General features: G+C 37.6%; 2 protein-coding genes across 3 annotated transcripts; one reads left to right on the forward strand and one right to left on the reverse strand.

Moving 5' to 3' along the window:
• Positions 1–995: 995 nt before the first annotated feature.
• On the forward strand, positions 996–8,645 carry oit3 (oncoprotein induced transcript 3). The gene is made up of 9 exons (XM_026224569.1): positions 996–1,176; positions 2,620–2,994; positions 3,081–3,194; positions 5,645–5,767; positions 5,846–5,968; positions 6,052–6,212; positions 7,157–7,569; positions 7,735–7,834; positions 7,942–8,645. Exons 1-9 carry the CDS (start codon positions 1,122–1,124, stop codon positions 8,104–8,106), a joined length of 1,629 nt encoding a protein of 542 aa, XP_026080354.1. The 5' UTR covers positions 996–1,121; the 3' UTR covers positions 8,107–8,645.
• On the reverse strand, positions 8,388–16,416 carry LOC113057286 (group XIIB secretory phospholipase A2-like protein). 2 transcript variants are annotated; one of them, XM_026224571.1, is made up of 4 exons: positions 15,954–16,416; positions 12,282–12,370; positions 9,919–10,084; positions 8,388–9,710 (listed from the first exon to the last, which is right to left on the reverse strand). In XM_026224571.1, the coding sequence occupies exons 1-4, from the start codon at positions 16,300–16,302 to the stop codon at positions 9,592–9,594; spliced, it is 723 nt and encodes a 240-aa protein (XP_026080356.1). In that variant the 5' UTR covers positions 16,303–16,416; the 3' UTR covers positions 8,388–9,591. The 2 variants fall into 2 exon arrangements, with proteins under 2 accessions (XP_026080356.1, XP_026080357.1); XM_026224572.1 differs by having other exon boundaries at positions 9,578–9,710; positions 12,294–12,370.
• Positions 16,417–18,097: the final 1,681 nt, after the last annotated feature.

Here is an 18,097-nt window from a genome sequence, read left to right on the forward strand (position 1 = left end):
GACTAAAAAAGTAAATAAGGTGTTGCAATTGCCAGTCAAAGTCCAAAGCTCATCATGATTGAAATGCTGTGGCGAGAGCTGTGCATAAACAAATGGCCACAAATCGCAATAAACTTAAGCAATGTTATAAAGAAAACTGGGCCAAAATTCCTTCAGAAAGATATGAGAGACAAATGTAAGAGATAAAGTCTTACAAAAAATGTTTACTTAGTGCTATTGCTGATCAAATCTACAGGCAATTGAATCATAGGGTGTCCTAACTTTGTCAATACAGTTTCTGCCGTACCATATACACTTTGGGTACACTTTCAAGTCTTTTGGTTTAAAAATGGCTGAAAACTCATTTATTTCTTTTTGAAACTCCTATTTTTTGTTTCTTTTGAGAGGCGAAGGCTATTCCATTCACTGGCATTATAGTGAAAGAAATCAAACCAGATCTAGAGACTGATGATTAGATGGTCCTGATGCATAATAAACAAAATGACAACTAGGATCTGCGTCTAGTTTGAGAAATTTCATTAACCTGAAACAGTGAGGAGAAGATTCTGGAATGCCAAATTACAAAGAAAATGCTACATCTGGCAAATAAGAAGAAAATGGTATGGGGTAACGAACTTTGAAGATGATAAACTGTGAAGATGTGAAGTGGATGGATGAATCTATAAGCCACTGACACCTATAGGAAGTTCTACAGAAAGCATGAGACCTGAATTTCTAAACACATTGCCTGCTAAATGCATTACATGGGCACTTCTGTGGAGTCAGCAGCTGAAGAAATGTTGGGTTGGGAAGACAGAGGATTCTGGGAGAAGTAGTAGGGTGGGATAAATAAGCCGGACTCTAGTAACAATTAGAGTATGGTCCTTTCTCTATCTGGAGGGGTGGGTCTTCTTTGACATGGGACAAAGGGACAGGAGAAGAGGTCAAGGTGAGATAGATGTCCTGTCAACAGGAAGACGACAAACAAGGCATTGTACTTGTAAACCCATCCTTCATAATGTCTTGGATAACAGAATCCACTATTAAATCACAAAGCTCTTCCACAAACTGTGACAAGTAGGGAATGACTGGGTGTACGTCTGTGGCTTTCTTGTTAAATACATTTCTCTCTACTAATAGACATGCCTTTCGCTCTGGTTTTTCTTCTACAAGCTGTGACTACAGCACAGGCCATCGGTAAGCACATATTGTTTTATATGTACACTGCTTATTATTATTGAGTGCTTATTCTTTGAGTTTCATTTTAAATGACACTGCCAACCAGTTTTCCATTTTCCAGTTTTTCACTGAATGACTTTGATCAGCATATTGCTATATATATACTTTTTTTTTTTTTTTTAAGGGCATGCTTACTTGTGCAAAAGTCACATCACTGCTTTATGGATTAAACTTGTTCCATTATTGATGGACTTTACAGTTATTGAAACAAAATAAGTCAACAATGAACTGCTTTCAATTGAATCATGACAAGAGCGTTTTGAGTGGTTTTTGTGTTGATACAGTATGTGGTGGCTAAGAGGTAAAGCCAAAATGTTCTTACTGGCCCATCAAGTGTTTTTGATGTTTTTTGTTGTTGTTTTTTTCTTTTATTACAGAATCTTCCCATCTTAATTCTTGACTTGACTAAAAATTGACTTACCCTCATGTCATTCCTTACTTGGTTTTGACTTTCTTCTGCTGAACACAAAAGATTAAATTTGTAGAATTGTGCTTACCACCAACTACTATTGCATTAAAATAAAAAATTAAAATAAAACAGACATTTCAAATGATCTTTTTCCACAGAAGAAAAAGATCATTTGGGGGGGGGGGGGGGGGGGGACGTTTACTTAGTGGACATCTGTTTATTAATAAATTGAACTATCAGTTATAATTATACCTGATAGTTTTTTAGTTAAAAGGGTGTTATTATGTAGTTAAACATCTCTGGAGGTTAAAATCAATGAGAGTCAATGCTTTTGGCTCAGTATTCTATTCTATTCTATTCTATTCTATTCTATTCTATTCTATTCTATTCTAGCAACATTTTAATCATTAATCAAAACATCTTTATTAAGAAACTTTCTCCATTTGAGCTCATCCACCATTTGTTTCAAATACCAAAAGATGCCCAACAAATAAGCAATACTTGGAGTTAAAAAAAGTTTCTGGGTGTGGGTAGGTTGGGTTGTATGTGGATATGCAGCAGTTGTGAAATGTGAGAAATTATTGTAACAGTGTCCAAGAATGCTGTGTTTATGACCTGAACATCCGTTTATCCTTGACCTCCGGCTGTTCTTGTATCAACTGAACATCCCTAGGAGACAGACCTATCTAGAGTCTGCCTGTGCTGACAATACTACCCTCTAATATTAATCAGAATATTAAGACATGTCTGTGGGTGTGAAAGTGACATTTTCAAATGGAACGGTTTCAAAAAGTTTGTGATTTGGAAAATTCACATGATTCCACATGAATATTATAGCAAATCATGCAACTCAGATGACTTTTCTAAATGAAATTCTTTTGAAGAGGAAATTATTTTAACAAAAAGTATCACCATCAGTCTGGTGGCGGCAAAAGCATGTACTGATGCGTAATATGTGCTAAGTTCTGACCATGACCTTTTACCTGTCTCAGCTCTAGATCCCTGCTCGGCGTACATCAGTCTGAATGAACCATGGCGGAACACTGACTACCATGTTAACAACTCTGCGGGAGTCCCTCTATGTGACCGGCATGTGGCGGGAGAGTGGTATCGTTTTACGGGGATGGCTGGGGATGCTATGCCAACCTTCTGTATTGAGGAGAACCACTGTGGTACCCATGCTCCCATCTGGCTGAACGGCAGCCACCCTCAGCCTAGTGATGGCATTGTCACCATCCCAGTGTGTGCTAGCTTCAATAATAACTGCTGTCACTGGACCGCTAGTGTGGATGTGAAGGCCTGTGCTAAGGGTTACTATGTCTACCGCCTGCCCCGGCCCTCCGTCTGCTTCCACGTCTACTGTGGCCGTAAGTCTTCCTCCTGCCTTACTGGGTCTCTCTGACATTTTGTATAAAATTGACTTCCATCAGATTCGTTATGTGTGTTGCCACAGATTTCTATGACATATGCGATGAGGTGGATTGTAACGGAGCTGGCTGTCCTGTGGAGCCAGAATGCCGATGTTCTGAGGGAACGGTTCTAGGCCCAGATGCACAGACATGTCTGGGTGAGTAACAGTGTGGTCCAGGCCTGGACAAGATAGATGCTTACAGAGCCGAAGAGTTATATTGCGATTAGAATGAGAGAGCGCTTTTGCAGTGATGAAAAAGAGACCACAAGACGGTTGAAAGGCGAAATAGAGAAACAATTTACTAATGTATGAAGGCAGCCATCTAAATCAATGCTTTTAATGGTGAAAAAGAAGAGAGTGCAAATTATGCAGTACCTTTCAAGGGGTTTACAGTTTTAAAGGAATATGTGTAGGTAATTTTCAGGAAACAATCCATTTAAGTTTGTCTTGGAGAACTTTTGCTCCCATCTGGTGATGTTGCTATGGTTAACTCTTAGCACGAGCCTAACTTATGTTCACAATTAAGGATATGTAGTTGTTACAAGAACAGTCAGGGGCCAAGGATATATAGTAGTTTAAGCAAGACTGTATAGGGTCCAATCCTGCTCCTGGAGGTCCTGCAGATCTAGCTCCAAATCTAATTAGGCACTCCTGAAACAAGGTCTTCAGGATTACTAGAACACCCCAGGCCATGGTTGCCTGGTCTATGAAACAAAACCAGCCTAAATGTGATTCAAAACTAGCCCAAAATCCAATTGTTCTATGGTTCTGTTGGAGGTACCCTTTATTCAAATGGCATTCCTTGGTGTATCACTTTAACCTGTGACCTAAAAAAGCAACCTGCAACAATGTAAATGTAGGCCCAAGTAGTCTAAACACACTGACCCACTTGAAACATTGTAAAAATCAAATAAAAAGCCCTTCCAACTTTTAGTTTGACTTGAAGGCTTGGGGGGATTCAAGCCCTAATTGGAAGGGTTAGACTCCTTTCTTAATTTGCAGAAGGAACACAGTGCATGAAGCGGTCCTGCTTCATAAGCTGGTGAGAGGAAAGTGTCAACTTCAAATGCTGTAGGGGCACAACAGTAAACAGAATGAGTTAAAACAGTTAGATGTAATTGAATGTGTTCATTTACTGGATTAGATATTCTTAAGGACATCAATCCATCCTACACACTGATGCTTTCTCTCTAGCTTTCAGTTTTCCCTGTAAGCATTTCTTAACCCTTTTACCCTTCAGGAGAAACTTAGCTTATCACTGTCAATTCCACTTCCAGAACAACATTAATTACAGGCCTTGTTGCAAAACAGTCGTCCACCTACAGAGGGAACATTTTAAGGCAGCATTTTGTATTGATCTGGGCACAAAGAATTATCTATTAAAGGGGGGGTGAAATGCTCGTTTTGACTCAATATCCTGTTAATCTTGAGTACCTATAGAGTAGTACTGCATCCTTCATAACTCCAAAAAGTCTTTAGTTTTATTATATTCATAAGAGAAAGATAGTCTGTACCGATTTTTCCCTAGAGGCGTGACGTGTGGGCGGAGCTAAAGAATCACGAGCGCCAGTAGGCTTTTGAGTTGAGAGCATGTGGAAGCTGTGACACAGATCCAGAGGCTGAAATTTAACAAGAGCAGCATCAGCAAAGGCGGTATGCTATGTGGTATGTTCTGAAACTGTATATATTTGCTTAGCGGTTTTGGAAAGGGACTAAGTTCCACTTATGTCGTCTTTTTTTTTTTTTTTTTTTTTTTAAGCTGTACATGTGGAAAGTGCAGTTTGATGACAACATCGCATGTTGTTTACTTGATGTGCTTACGCGCTGATAGCTAAGTTAACAACACAGAGATATTTGAAGCAGTTTTACTCACCGCCTGCGGTTCCAACACACAATCGTGACCCTTTTCCGTTGGGACTGCATTATCCTTAAGAAATAAACGATGTGCAATCCGAAATGCAGGGAACAAACAAAAACACTTGCACAACTCCGTAGATGCTCTGTAAAAATAAACTCCATCCACTGGTCCCTTAATGCTGTTTCTCTTTTGGTAATCTGTGCAGGGTTGTCTTGCCCTGGCAACCAAAAACACACTTCTTTTGTGACTTTTCGCGACGCTCTCGCTCTGATCAGGCTGTGCTCAGCCTCTCAGTGCTCTGCTATACTGGAGCGCGCACTTAGGACCCATATAAGGAAATTCCGCTCCATCTAACGTCACACAGAGCCATACTCGAAAAAAACTTTCCGAAACTTGTGACAAACCGGAAGAGGTTTTTTTGGAACAAAAATACTCCTTCAAACGTACAACTTAATTTTTGAAACTTTGTCCATGTTTAGCATGGGAATCCAACTCTTTAACAGTGTAAAAACTCAGTATGCATGAAATAGCATTTCACCCCCCCTTTAAAGACAGACAAAAAAATTCTAAAGCAACGTTTGCAAATATAGAAAACAATCCAAATTCGTTCTAGTCAAGTCTTCTCAGGTGAAGTATTGAATGATGCACAAAGTTGCTGCCTGTGCATTCCGACTCAGTCTATTTCACTTAGGATGCTGCCTTCAAAGTTTCTACTCCACATTCACTTATCTGCTTCTGTTGTGTTAAGATGTGAACGAATGTGAGAAAGGCAATGGAGGATGTGCAGAAATATGCATCAACACCAAGGGCTCTCGTCGATGTGAGTGTGGACCGGGTAAAGTACTGGACGAGGACGGGAGCAGCTGTAAAGGTAAGAACATGAGAGCATCCTGAATATGAGCAGGTTTTCCGTTAACTCATGCATTGTGGTTTCTGTGGTTGTGTGTAGAGACTGCCGGCTGTGACAATGTAAATGGAGGCTGCAGCCATAGATGCTCCTCAGAGGATGACTCGTATTACTGTCATTGTCCTCGGGGTCTGACATTGGGAGATGACAAACGGACCTGTCAAGGTAAGCTGAACCTATCTCTCCTACCTTGTGCAACTTTCTGTTAGGGTTTGTAGATTTCACTACGACATTTGTTTTGTGTGCAGTCCCTGTGCAGTGTGATCCTAGTTCCATAGAGGTCTCGATTCCCAAAGACCTGGTGGGAGGACTTGAACTCTTCCTGTCTAACACTTCTTGCCGGGGCATTTCCAATGGCACCCACATTAACCTCCACTTCAGTCTGAAGACGTGTGGCACTGTGGTCCAGGTAAAAATTTTTATGGATTTTCATGCACGCCAGGACCAAAACTTGTCTGTTGCCCTTTTTGGGAGTGTCTGTTTACCTTGTTTGGCAGAGGCTGTTTATTTTAATATCACCCGCCAATGTGCGGTTGGGCTAGTCAGCATAACATAAGACTGCTGTCTCTTTGACACCATTGACCCAAGTTCGAATTTGCCTTTTGCCGAACTCATTCTTGTCCATTTTCACATCTCATATCACATTGGAAAGGCATTTATTTTCTATAAAAAATAAGGGAAATCATTGAAAAGTTGAAAACGAAGGGTAGGGTTAGGGTCAGGTGTAGGGAGGGGTTTGTTGTCCCAATTAAGTCAGCATAATTTTAATAAAACTTATAATTTACACTCAATACGTTATTATTGCATACTTTTTTATGATGTACTACAATACTAAGGTGCAGATATTTGCCACTATTTGCAATAAGTAGTATAAATAGCAGAAAATACTAAATAGACGCTATGACTATTTGCCCTTAGTGTAAATAGCATATTGCAAAAAAAAAAAAAAAAATACTGCTGTTTTTACTTAGTGGAAAAAGCAATAGATGCTATTTGCACTTAGTGTAAATGCAGTAGTATCGCAATGCAGCTTATGGCAATAATAGCAAATAAAACAGTCAAAAAGAACCATTACCACTGGGAAATACTGTGATCTTTACTGTCATCCTGGTCAAAGAGCCTCCTCAAAAGTATTTACTATTGTTACTTCATAATCTGTAGCTTCCAGGACTGAATCCATAACACATACTGAGAATCCGGCCCTAATGGATAAAATCAACTCCTAGCTTCAATATTTTTTCCTCACTTTTACATTACTGAAGTAAAAGATGCGGTGAACACCATAACATGTGAACTATTTGATAGTTTTCTGGGAATGTAGTGGAACATCAACTTCCTTTTTTTCTTCTCCAGGTCACTGATGACAAAATTGTTGGCACCAACTTGGTAACAGGTTTGCCACGCTCTAGTCCCAGCAGCAGTGGGGACTTGATTGTGCGCACCAGTAAACTACTGCTGCCAGTTACGTGTGAGTTTCCACGGCAGTACGAGGTGTCGGATGGCTACCTGCCCAGTCTGCGCAACACAGCACTCGAGTTAGCGGGCCACAGCGAAGGAATATTCCCCTTCAGTTTGGAGCTCTTCAAAAATGCTGAATTTTCCGAGTCGTACAACCAACCTCCTCAACTGCGTTTGCGTGATTCCCTGTACTTTGGCGTCGAGCCTCGAGAGCGGGTGGATGGCCTTGCTGCTCTTGTAGAAAGCTGTTTTGCCACCCCTGGTCCCAAAGCTGACCAGGCCTTAAAATATTACCTCATCAGAGATGGGTAGGCATTTAAAAAAAAAAAAAAGATGAAGGCGTATTGTTCTGTACACTCATTCTGCATGCGTGAATGCACACTTAACCAGCATACTAACATACTTTGGCACATTTACAAAGGCAGAGTCTATATTTAAAGAGTGTTGTGCTTTAATGGCCTTATATTTCTCAGCTGCATTTCAGATGATACAGTCCGTCAGTTCTCCGCTAAAGATCAGCTCTCCAAACACTACCAGGTCCCTGTCTTCAAGTTCATTGGCAAGGACAATAAAGTGAGTAGGGAACAGGTGCATGCTGGGACATTCAGCTGCCTGGTCTTTCCTTTGCATGTGCCTTTGTGCGATAATCTGAAAGTTTGTGTGTACTATGTGTGTATTAGGAAGTGTTCCTGCATTGCCATGTGCTGGTGTGTGGGCAAGAACAAGGGGAATCTCGCTGTACACAGGGATGCCGAAAGCGCTTGAGGAGACATCTCTGGACTGACCAGCACCAAGAGCAACACATACTTTCCAGTGGACCCATTCACATACTGCCAGATCCATGAAACCACAAACACACCTATAAAATCTCTTACCCACAACGCCATCCACAGGCTACTTTACATTATTTAAACACATTGCATAAAGTATCTGCAGTCATTTTACATTTATGAGTTGCAGCAGTTGCTTCCTTCCAGTACTTCTGACATTATATTTACTATGTACATAAAGCCTCACTAGAAAATACGTCTTTACACGTGCATGCGTCTACTGTAGGTGATATATTGTATATGCAATAAACAGTATAAGCCTAGGCATTTATAAAAGGTTAGCACAAGAAACGGAGTGGCATTGAACAGTTTTTAATGCTCATTTGCATATAAGCTCAGCACAGTTTACTGGGGAAAATAAAATGATTTTACAGCCAATAAAATTACTTTTGTCACAGTCTGTACTCTGTAGTCATATTGTCTCTCTCACTGCAATACACACTCATGCGTGTTACTGTTTAACACCCATTCTGCATTTAATTACATTTAAAAACAAAACAAAAACAAATAAAACTACTTGGCTTAGGTGAACATTTGAGTTTTCAGAACATGATATTCAGACATACAAATATTATTTGCATAAATATCACTACCCTTCAGCATTTCTTTTTTTTTTTTCTAAACAAAACAATTTTAGTTCAGAACAAAGTTCCTTAATAATAAATTAACTAGTAGCTCTATACCAACACACTGTCAGATATTGTAGGAATTTCTTTCTTTCTTTCTTTCTTTCTTTCTTTCTTTCTTTTAAAGCCAATTAATATTGTTTATCAAATTGTACATATAAAGTTGTCACAAACTATATGTTTTATGGATATTGTCTTCCCATACAACAAACCTACATACAACAAAAAAACTGCAAATCTGTGGGATAGACACGTTCACACATACAACATAACACTTTTTCAGTTTCTGCCGAACTAAAACTAATCCACTAGCATCAGTTCAAGGGTTATAGGGTGAATCTCACAAAACGTGTCAAGAAAATGTGAAGGTAATACCCCCCAAATATGGGTGAAAATATAAAATATGTCAGTTTTTAGGACCAGGAGATTTGTTTGTTTGATTGTTTGCTTGCTTTGTGACATTTTTATGAAGATTAGTAATGCTATGCAAATAATAACTGTACAATAAAAATGTTATGTAAATTAGTGAATTATATTATGAGAATTATTTATACATTGCAGTAGTATGTCATATACATTTAATGTTTGCCTTACCCTAATCCTATAATAATAATAATAATAATAATAATAATAATAATCATAATAATAATAATAATAATAATAATAATGATGATGATAAATAAAATGACTATATTAAACTAATGAGAATCCAAAAAACAACCACCACTGTTGTGCATTGCAGTAAATCTGCCTTATTTTCATTGATGTTGTGAATCGTGACCAGGGTGTCTTAATGAGATTCATCCTAATACTGACCCCTGTTGTGGAGGAACTTGTAAAGTGTTTATATGTGTTGAAGGTGGTTTGTAGGTCTTTACAGCTCATCCTTCTCTTCTCCTTCACAATAGCAGGATGCCCTCTGGCCGTTCATGAAGGGCCTGCAGCCCAAAGTCCACACGGTGTTATACATGGTGTCCGCAAAGGTCTCACAGGCTGTGGGAGAGAAGAGATATGAGGGGTTTTGTCTCGTGTGCAAAAGTGCTAATTGAAAATGACAATCCATATAATCAGTCAAAAATGTTTTAGCTGGTTTCGCCATAACAGATAATGTATCGGTTTCAACACAGATATACCATTACGTCTGTGGTGTGTCCCTATAAAACACCCAATGTGTGTGTGTGTGTGTGTGTGTATTTCATACCTTCAACTTTTGATATGAAGCCCAGACTCTTCTTCAGGTCACCACAGATGCTATGGAGGCACCAGCGGAATTTGGTGTCACAGCGGTACTTGTTAGAGCCACAGGTTTCATAGCAAATGTCTAGCTGATTACAACATTTGGTCATGGCTGGAACACCCATATCAAACTGTGGAGTAACAGCAAATTACAACATGAGCTTTAAAGCTCTTTCACACTTCACTGTTAAAACACAAACAACCCCATGCATTTCAGACACACGAAGAACCACACAAATAACTTGTTAAATGGACCAGTCTATGTTATTGCATCCTTTCAATGTCCCACCTTAATATGAATTAAGAAAAATACATGTATGTGAGTCTATATATATCAATAATAGTTATATTATAAATTTATATAATAGTTTAATGAGAACCGGACCTTAAAATAAACTGTTACTATTAACAAGTTGTTTATTAGCATGCATATTACCTGTTTATTAGTACTTATACCGGACATAATGTTAATGCCTTTTTCTGCATGATCCTTCAATCTGACCCAATACTTAAATTTAACACCTACCTTACTAACTATTAATAAGCAGGAAAATAGGAGGGAAAACTCTTAGTTCATAGTGAATATGTGTTCCCTATTCTAAAGCATTACCAATAATTATATATAATTATAAAATCGCTTTGCAATGTATGCAAAGTTTATGTTATGGTAATACCAAAACTATAATATGCTGGACTTTAAATGCATCACTAAATTTTAAACAATATCAAACATCTTTGGTGTTAAAAAATGTAAGACTCCTACTTTAGTCATAACCGTGGTTATTTAAAGTAACACTACACTTAAAAAAAAAAATAGGTTCATTTTGCAACTCACTGAATATGATTACCGTATTTTCCAGACTATAAGTCACATTTTTTTTTTCATAGTTTGGCTGTTCCTGCAACTTATAGTCAGGTGTGACTTATTTATCAAAATTAGTTTGACATGAACCGAGAGATATGAACCAAGAGAAATGAACCAAGAGAAATGAACCAATAGAAAACATTACCGTCTACATCCGCGAGAGGGCGCTCTATGCTGCTCAGTGCTCCTGTAGTCTACACTGAAGACATAGAGCGCCCTCTCGCGGCTGTAGACGGTAATGTTTTCTCTTGGTGCTTGCATCTGTATAAATGCGACTTATAGTCCAATGCGGCAATGTTTTTTTTCCTCATCATGACGTATTTTTGGACTGATGCGACTTATACTCAGGTGCGACTTATAGTCCGAAAAAGACGTTAAACCATTAGCATCTCGCAAAAAAAAAAAAAAATGACCAAAGAGTTTCTATATTTTTTACTATTTAATACTCCTATTTAAAAACAATTTCAAACAATTAGTCAAACAAAGAGTCGCATCTTAATTTGTAATGTAGATACGTGAGACAATTACATTTGTCGACCATATGGCAGGATTCCATTATATGGCATGCATAAGTGATTTCTATATTAACACCTTAAACCTCAAAGTTAATGTATTCAAGTTCTAGAAATACATAGAGGGTTATCCATGCATCTTTGTTTAAATGTAATTGGCACATTTGCTTTCCTGACAGCAGTCCTCTCTCTTGACAGCAGTCCTATCAGCACTTTGGCCGGATGCCAAACCTAACTGCCCAGAACCTGTCGGATGTTCACCATCTCTTCAGAGTCCAAACTTGTGTCTCGATTTCTGAAATTGTGCTGGCCTGAGCAATACTAGTCATGCAGAGCCAGACTTTTAACTTAATGCTATAAGGTCTGGTACACATTGCAACTATATGGCCTAAAACCACCCACTTAGAAAGCAAGAGGCATTTCAAGTGAGTCAAAGTGAGTAAATCCCAGTCTGTCACAGTTAGAGGTTTACTTAAACTTTTACTTTACTTTTATTATACTATGACATTGCTTGAGAAAACAGAATAAGTGTTTTATATTCAAACTGTATATTTTTGTATATGATGCTACAAATCTGAAAGTGAGATATCTACCAGTTTGTTTCATAGTATGTCACTGTACAATACTGTAAAACCCAAGTTATTTGTCAGTGCTTTTCTACTTTTAACAAGGAGGGCTCTCTTTGTGTTATCAGGAATCAGACAAGAAAGGTCCAAAATAATCATCTGAATCTTCTCCTGTCTAACATTTAAATATTAGTTGGTTGATTTGGATGGATGTTTTACAGTACAACTTTGATTCATTGGCCAGTGTGTACTTCATTGGTCGGATTCACACAGATAATGCATGGGAACAGAACACACAGTATCAAAGATTCAAGGAGGCAGACTGGCAAGTAAGTAATGGAATGGATAGGAGATGTAATGTTAGTAGAAATAAAGAGACACATACACTGCTCGGTACCTGGAAGCCAAGCAGTGAGGTGCTACAACCGTCAGGCTCTGGCATTTGATATCCAGCCCGAGGCTGAGGAGCTTTACCTGAAAAACAGAAATGATACATTATAATATATCATATCTTAAATAAGTGATTTACTTAAAGTTGCTTTTGACATTTATTAGAATACATGTTATATAACAATAGCATTGAGAGCTTTACAAATGTGGAAACAATCAAAAGCAGTTACGCCGATCTACTTATAATGCACCAAAAACATTGTTTTTCATGAATATTTTCTGCTTGATACTGGACTATAATGGCTTCATGCTGTTTCTTAAGGATTCAACTTTAGTAACCTAAAAATAAAAAATAATAATAAGTGACAATGCACAAAGCAGAATATAAACGAGCAATACCCAGGTTTTTTGTATTACACATAACATTTGAAACTGAAGAAGCCATTTTTTTTTCTCCGAATGTATTTATCCACTACAGTTAATTCAGTCTTAATATATTTTGGGAATTATAATATTTCAAACTTAACCCCTTACTAGTAACCCCCCTTTTTTGGCATGGAGACCGAAATTATATACCCAAAATAAAAAGGTTTCTGCTCATGATTCTTTCTGACTAGATACATAATCAACCTTTGTTCACAAAGCTGACACTTTAAAGTTTACTGTTCAGGAATCAGAATCACTCAGACTGTTATGATAATAGAGATATATAAGCTCAAACATAAAAACAAAAATAAAAATATTAAAAACATATGTTTTAAATGTATTTTAAAAATTGTTGATGTAGGAAATGAGTTTGAAAACACAGTGTAACTAAGGCCACAAGTCTTCCAAAACTTCATAAAAAATTTCATAATCGAATCTGTAAAACTGTGAATTTTATGAAATATTTTCTAAGGCCATATCATGTGTGTTTTTAGAGAAGGCGAATCAGATTGATTTATGGCCCTTGTCATCTCTGTAAGATCTCACATGTAAACACTGCTGTGTATTTTGTATGTGTTGGCTTTGCAAAACTCCCCATTCATGATTCTTTTGTTCTCACCAAACGAGTCTTTCACACCTCCGCCAGGTATGACACATTATCCGCATTATTCTTTTATCATTATTCTTTTGTTTTTATTCCACCTTTATTAGCATTGATTGTGGTTTTTCAGGCTTTACAAAGCAACAAAGCAGCGATCTCACTTCAGTCTCTCTTTGCATTTAGCCCTTATTTATCAAAAGTCTTACTATAAAAATACAACAAAACATTTTCTTACAACCTTACGTGAATTATTGAGACAAAAATGCATTATGAAGAAGAAATGCACCTGCTATTAGTAGCATTGAAGCTAACGTTACCATCAAGCTACATCAGACAATTTATGAAATTATTAGTACACTTTTACTCAAAACTCACTTTAAACCCCGATCGAGTGTTTATAATAACTTCCTTTAGCGATCAGGGGTGGAATTTGGTCGTTTACTGTTGTAAAAATATGTTATTTGTAGCCTTTTTCATCGCTGCACAAGTTAGCATTTCCGATGTACATTTTCGATTTTTTCATAAAAACGCCCCAGATCTCAAGAAAATCTCATACGAAGGTTGAGTTTATTAATCAGATATTTCGTGTGTACAGAGGTGTTTCAGTGTTGTTTTGGCCAGATAACTACCAGGAAGTGTGCAGGAAGCATGTGACACGATGTGGCGGTGTCCAGATATGACACTCTAAGATTGACATTGGGAAGGCTCAATCGGAGTCTGAGTGACACAAAGCACGAGCTGACACCACTGCACGCACACACAGATCGCTGGGAGAGGCTGTTTATCATCAGATCGCGTAAATCCGTTGAAAATGAATAGAAATGACGATTCTTTCTGAAGAAATATGAAGTAAACATCAGTAAATATATCCATATATCTCCGCAGAAATGCATCTTTGGTCTATAAATCCTTATTGACGCTGTTCGGTGAGTCTATGTGAACACAAATAAACCGCTCTTGACGTGACTGAATATGAGTGAGTGGTGAATTTCTATTCAGAATTTGGCATAATACGGATTTATTATTTTGCACTCCTGACATAAATTACTAAATATCTGTCACTACAACAATGTTTTATAAAAATATTGGTCAAATATCGAAACTAGAGTCTTTAAACTTTCAATTGATGCACAGTTTGTCCAGATCAAGTAAGACAGTGATGTTTAATGTGCTGTGAAAGTGAAACAATAATAAACTGGGGCCATCGGCGATGTTTGCACGTAAAGGGGTTAAACAGCAGAGGTCCTAAAACAGAGCCCCAGGTAACCCCATTGTCACTAACTGTGAAGTATCTATTTTTATTTTTTTATTTTTTTTTTTGTGACAGTTTTAATTGCCTGTTTAATAATGGAGAAATCATATATTTGTGTCACATACTGTATGTGACACTTATACAAGAATGAGTAAATGAGATTTTCTTCCAAAAGCCTGCATGGTGAAACAGTATCAAACATTTCCACATTTGGTATTCAGAGCATGGTCTATCATTTCAAGAGCAGGTGACACTGTCCATGGAACATTATCTTAAAATGTTTGGTTGCATTATAAGGTTAGACACTACAACTTTGTTATCTTAGTTTTGGCATTTAGTCAAAGCCTTGCAACCAAATGTTCAGTAGGACTTTTGAACCCACATGAAGTGTATGATGCAATTATTTTGCTAAAACTGTACATTAACAACTTTTATTGTGTATGAAGAGTACTGGTTGAATAAACTACATTCACTACCCTCCTTAGGCAACATTAAGAACATTAACTGGTACTTACTCAACAAATTTAAACTAATTAAATCCATTTCTGTGTGTATTAAGTAAGTATTAAGTTCCTCCATTCATTTGTATTCAATTAAAAGTCAAAGGTTAAGCAAAACATGCAAGTCTGTGTCATTGTAGAATTAAATCGGTAATATAAAGGAGTGAAGAGATAAATAAAGTACTTTCCTAAATTCTCTAGCATAAGCATATGAAATGCTCTGATTTAGTAACGTCATCTGTAGAGTGGTGTGATCGACTTGCCACACCATGTCTGTCAACATGAGGAGTGAGGACAGATCAGCGAGGGCATGTTTAACATAAAAAGCTGATCAAGAACCCTGCTATTCTGCATTTACGTGAGACTTCTCAAATCATTCAATTGAAAAACTCAAATCAAAGAGAACATTTAGTTTTTCATTAGTAGTGTCAGTGTTGAACACTGTATACAAATAGTAAAGCACAACAAATGGTTAGTTGAAGTAGCTGTATATTAATGCATATTCAGTCTTTTTTTTTTACCTTCTTTATTGTTTTTGCTGTGTTTTTTGTTTTAGGTTGAAAACATAAAAGGAAAAGTTTGGTAGAATGTACACATTCTTCTCATTTCCATACTGTGACAATAATATACTAAAAGTAAAAAAATATATATATATACCAAAAGTAGTTATGCATAATTTTTGGCGATTGAAACACTGATAAGCAGTCAACATTCTTTTGAGCTGACTCACAATCGTTTGGGTTCTACTGGAAACTAAAGAAAGTCTCTGCCCAAAGCATATAGTTTGACAGTGATCTGAGAAGCGTTTACAACGCTCACTGAGCAAAGAAGAAAATACTAAAGACTATTCCACTAAAAAGACTAAAATACAAGGACTATTTCACTTACCATATCTACAGCGGTACTGACATACGCCGTCCCGCCCCCCCATCAGCTCTAGTATAGAGTCAAAATAGCCATTCACTGCCTGGAAACCCCCTCTGATAGAACCGAAGCCCCAGTCGGAATCATCTTCAGATTCTTGCGTGGAGCTCTGGGTCTCTGCAGGTTTTCCCTCAGCGGGGGCATCTGCCATCAAAATGTCATCTGGGGTTTCACCAGCCTGAGCTTCAGGTAAAACAGAGCCGTCAGCTGGAGAATCGTCTGCAGCTGGATCAGCAGAGGCCTGGATAAGTGTGGCGGTCAAGCCTGTGGAGATACACAGCAGGAGCAGCAGCAGCAGCACTCGTGGAAACATGATGTGGCCCCGGGTCCAATGAGGTCTGTACGGTCCAAGATCAAGCAGAAGGGCTTAGAAAGAAAAGAGCGAGCAGCACAAACTCTGTTGATAGTGTCTCGTGGAAGGGACTTTGAACTGTGATTAGATCAAGCAGACAGACAGCAAGGCATTGATTGGAGCTAAGGTTAAAGGTTAGAGGCTTGCTCTCTCAGTGGATCACAGTCACACTCCCCTTTTGTAATCAACTTTTTGCTGCAGTTCCCAGTTTACCTAAGAGGGTCTTCTCTCTCACACAATAATTTCATCTAGAGCTATCGCATTTCAACTACTATTTCCATTGACAGACCATTGGTTATCTCAAAGGCCTATATGTCGTGCTCAGCTTTTTGACGATATGAAATTTGTATGAGCCATAGTTTGGATTGCAAGGCTTTGATAAGATACATGGGTCAATAACATGGCATTTATTTCTTTGAAAATAATAAGAGTATTATATATTTAAAAAAGAAATGGAGTATAGAGACCTGAATCACTTCTATGTGGAACGTGTTTTTAATTTCTGAATTAGTTAATATTAATATTTCCGGTAGGCATAAAGTTAGAAATATTGGTTAGTTTAATTAGAAATAACATAGCACACTAAGTCAGAACAGGCTGAAGTTTGATGTTTCGTGAACATGTTCTGGCTGATTCAGATGGGGACGTCCTCTTCTTCAGTTATCAGCTATTAACATCTACCATTAGTGTTTTTATTTATTAATTTATTTTTAGAATAGTCCTAGGAATTTCACTATAAATTTCTATAAAGGTCACTTTAGACTTTTAAATAAATAAAACATCTGCTTCAGCTCCAGCATTCAGGCGGTACATTTCATGAAGTGCCACAAGAAGGCAGCAGTTGGCTGTTAAAGCTTATTTGAAAATATATGAAAATATATGGGTCATTCCTGGGATTTGGTGATTCAACTTGGAATTTTCTAAACACCCCACATCATTAGACATTATACATTTTAATCTTCAATTTTGTTTCTCTTGCATATCGTAGCCTTCTTTCTGGGTCAACATATGCTGCTGCAGATGTGATGTAAGATGCTTGTCAAAGTTCAAGTGGACACATTACATCAAATATTCTATTTATAATATAAATATGAGTTGTCATTAGTTTGCATATATTAACTGAAACATGACACATGTCTATTTAATGTTATTGAGAAATTTAGTGGTTTTGACCCTGTCACAAATTTACAACCCTAAAACATGACAAATACACATGAAAGTTGAGTGATGGAGTTGTTGTTGTTTTTAAATGAACAGTGCTGCTTTATGTGATGGGGTTTAGTTGTTAAGCTTGACAGTACCCTCCCTGACTATAAAACTATATACACCTATACAATGCATAAAATGTGTGACACTACTAGTGTCTGCATTACTATTAAAGAGACCTGAATTGTCGCATGGTTGGATATTAAATTATTATGGGTGTGGAATGATTAGTGTGAAGGGGCTGAGTTGAGTCAGAGGGACAAAACTAGAAGAACTATAAGATCTTAACATGTTTTCCAAGATTTCATGATTTTACACGGGCCAGATGTGGGCCGGTTCTGGGCCGAAACAGCTTGCTGTCTGGGTTTTTACTGACTGACAAACAAAAAGCTACACAAAAGAAAAGACCCAGCAAACACTGAATGTTTCCATGATGTTCAAATCACTGGCGTCGCCACAGGCTACGTCATAATAGTCTATTACGCATCGCTTTGTAATAGAATTCTAAATACCACGACTTTTGTTTGAATCTTAGTTCGGTTGAGTCTGC

This window comes from Carassius auratus, chromosome 38, assembly GCF_003368295.1.
Source record: "Carassius auratus strain Wakin chromosome 38, ASM336829v1, whole genome shotgun sequence".
Classification (NCBI taxonomy): domain Eukaryota; kingdom Metazoa; phylum Chordata; class Actinopteri; order Cypriniformes; family Cyprinidae; genus Carassius; species Carassius auratus.

Excerpts from the sequence above, each read along its gene's own strand:
- oit3 (XM_026224569.1), top strand. The coding sequence starts at position 1,122 with ATGCCTTTCGCTCTGGTTTTTCTTCTACAAGCTGTGACTACAGCACAG. Across the intron at positions 1,177-2,619 it reads GACTACAGCACAGGCCATCG|CTCTAGATCCCTGCTCGGCG; the intron begins GTAAGCACATAT and ends TACCTGTCTCAG. Across the intron at positions 5,768-5,845 it reads GGACGGGAGCAGCTGTAAAG|AGACTGCCGGCTGTGACAAT; the intron begins GTAAGAACATGA and ends GGTTGTGTGTAG.
- LOC113057286 (XM_026224571.1), bottom strand. The coding sequence starts at position 16,302 with ATGTTTCCACGAGTGCTGCTGCTGCTGCTCCTGCTGTGTATCTCCACA. Across the intron at positions 10,085-12,281 it reads GCTTCCAGGTACCGAGCAGT|TTTGATATGGGTGTTCCAGC; the intron begins GTATGTGTCTCT and ends GTTACTCCACAG. Across the intron at positions 9,711-9,918 it reads CTTCATATCAAAAGTTGAAG|CCTGTGAGACCTTTGCGGAC; the intron begins GTATGAAATACA and ends TCTCTCCCACAG.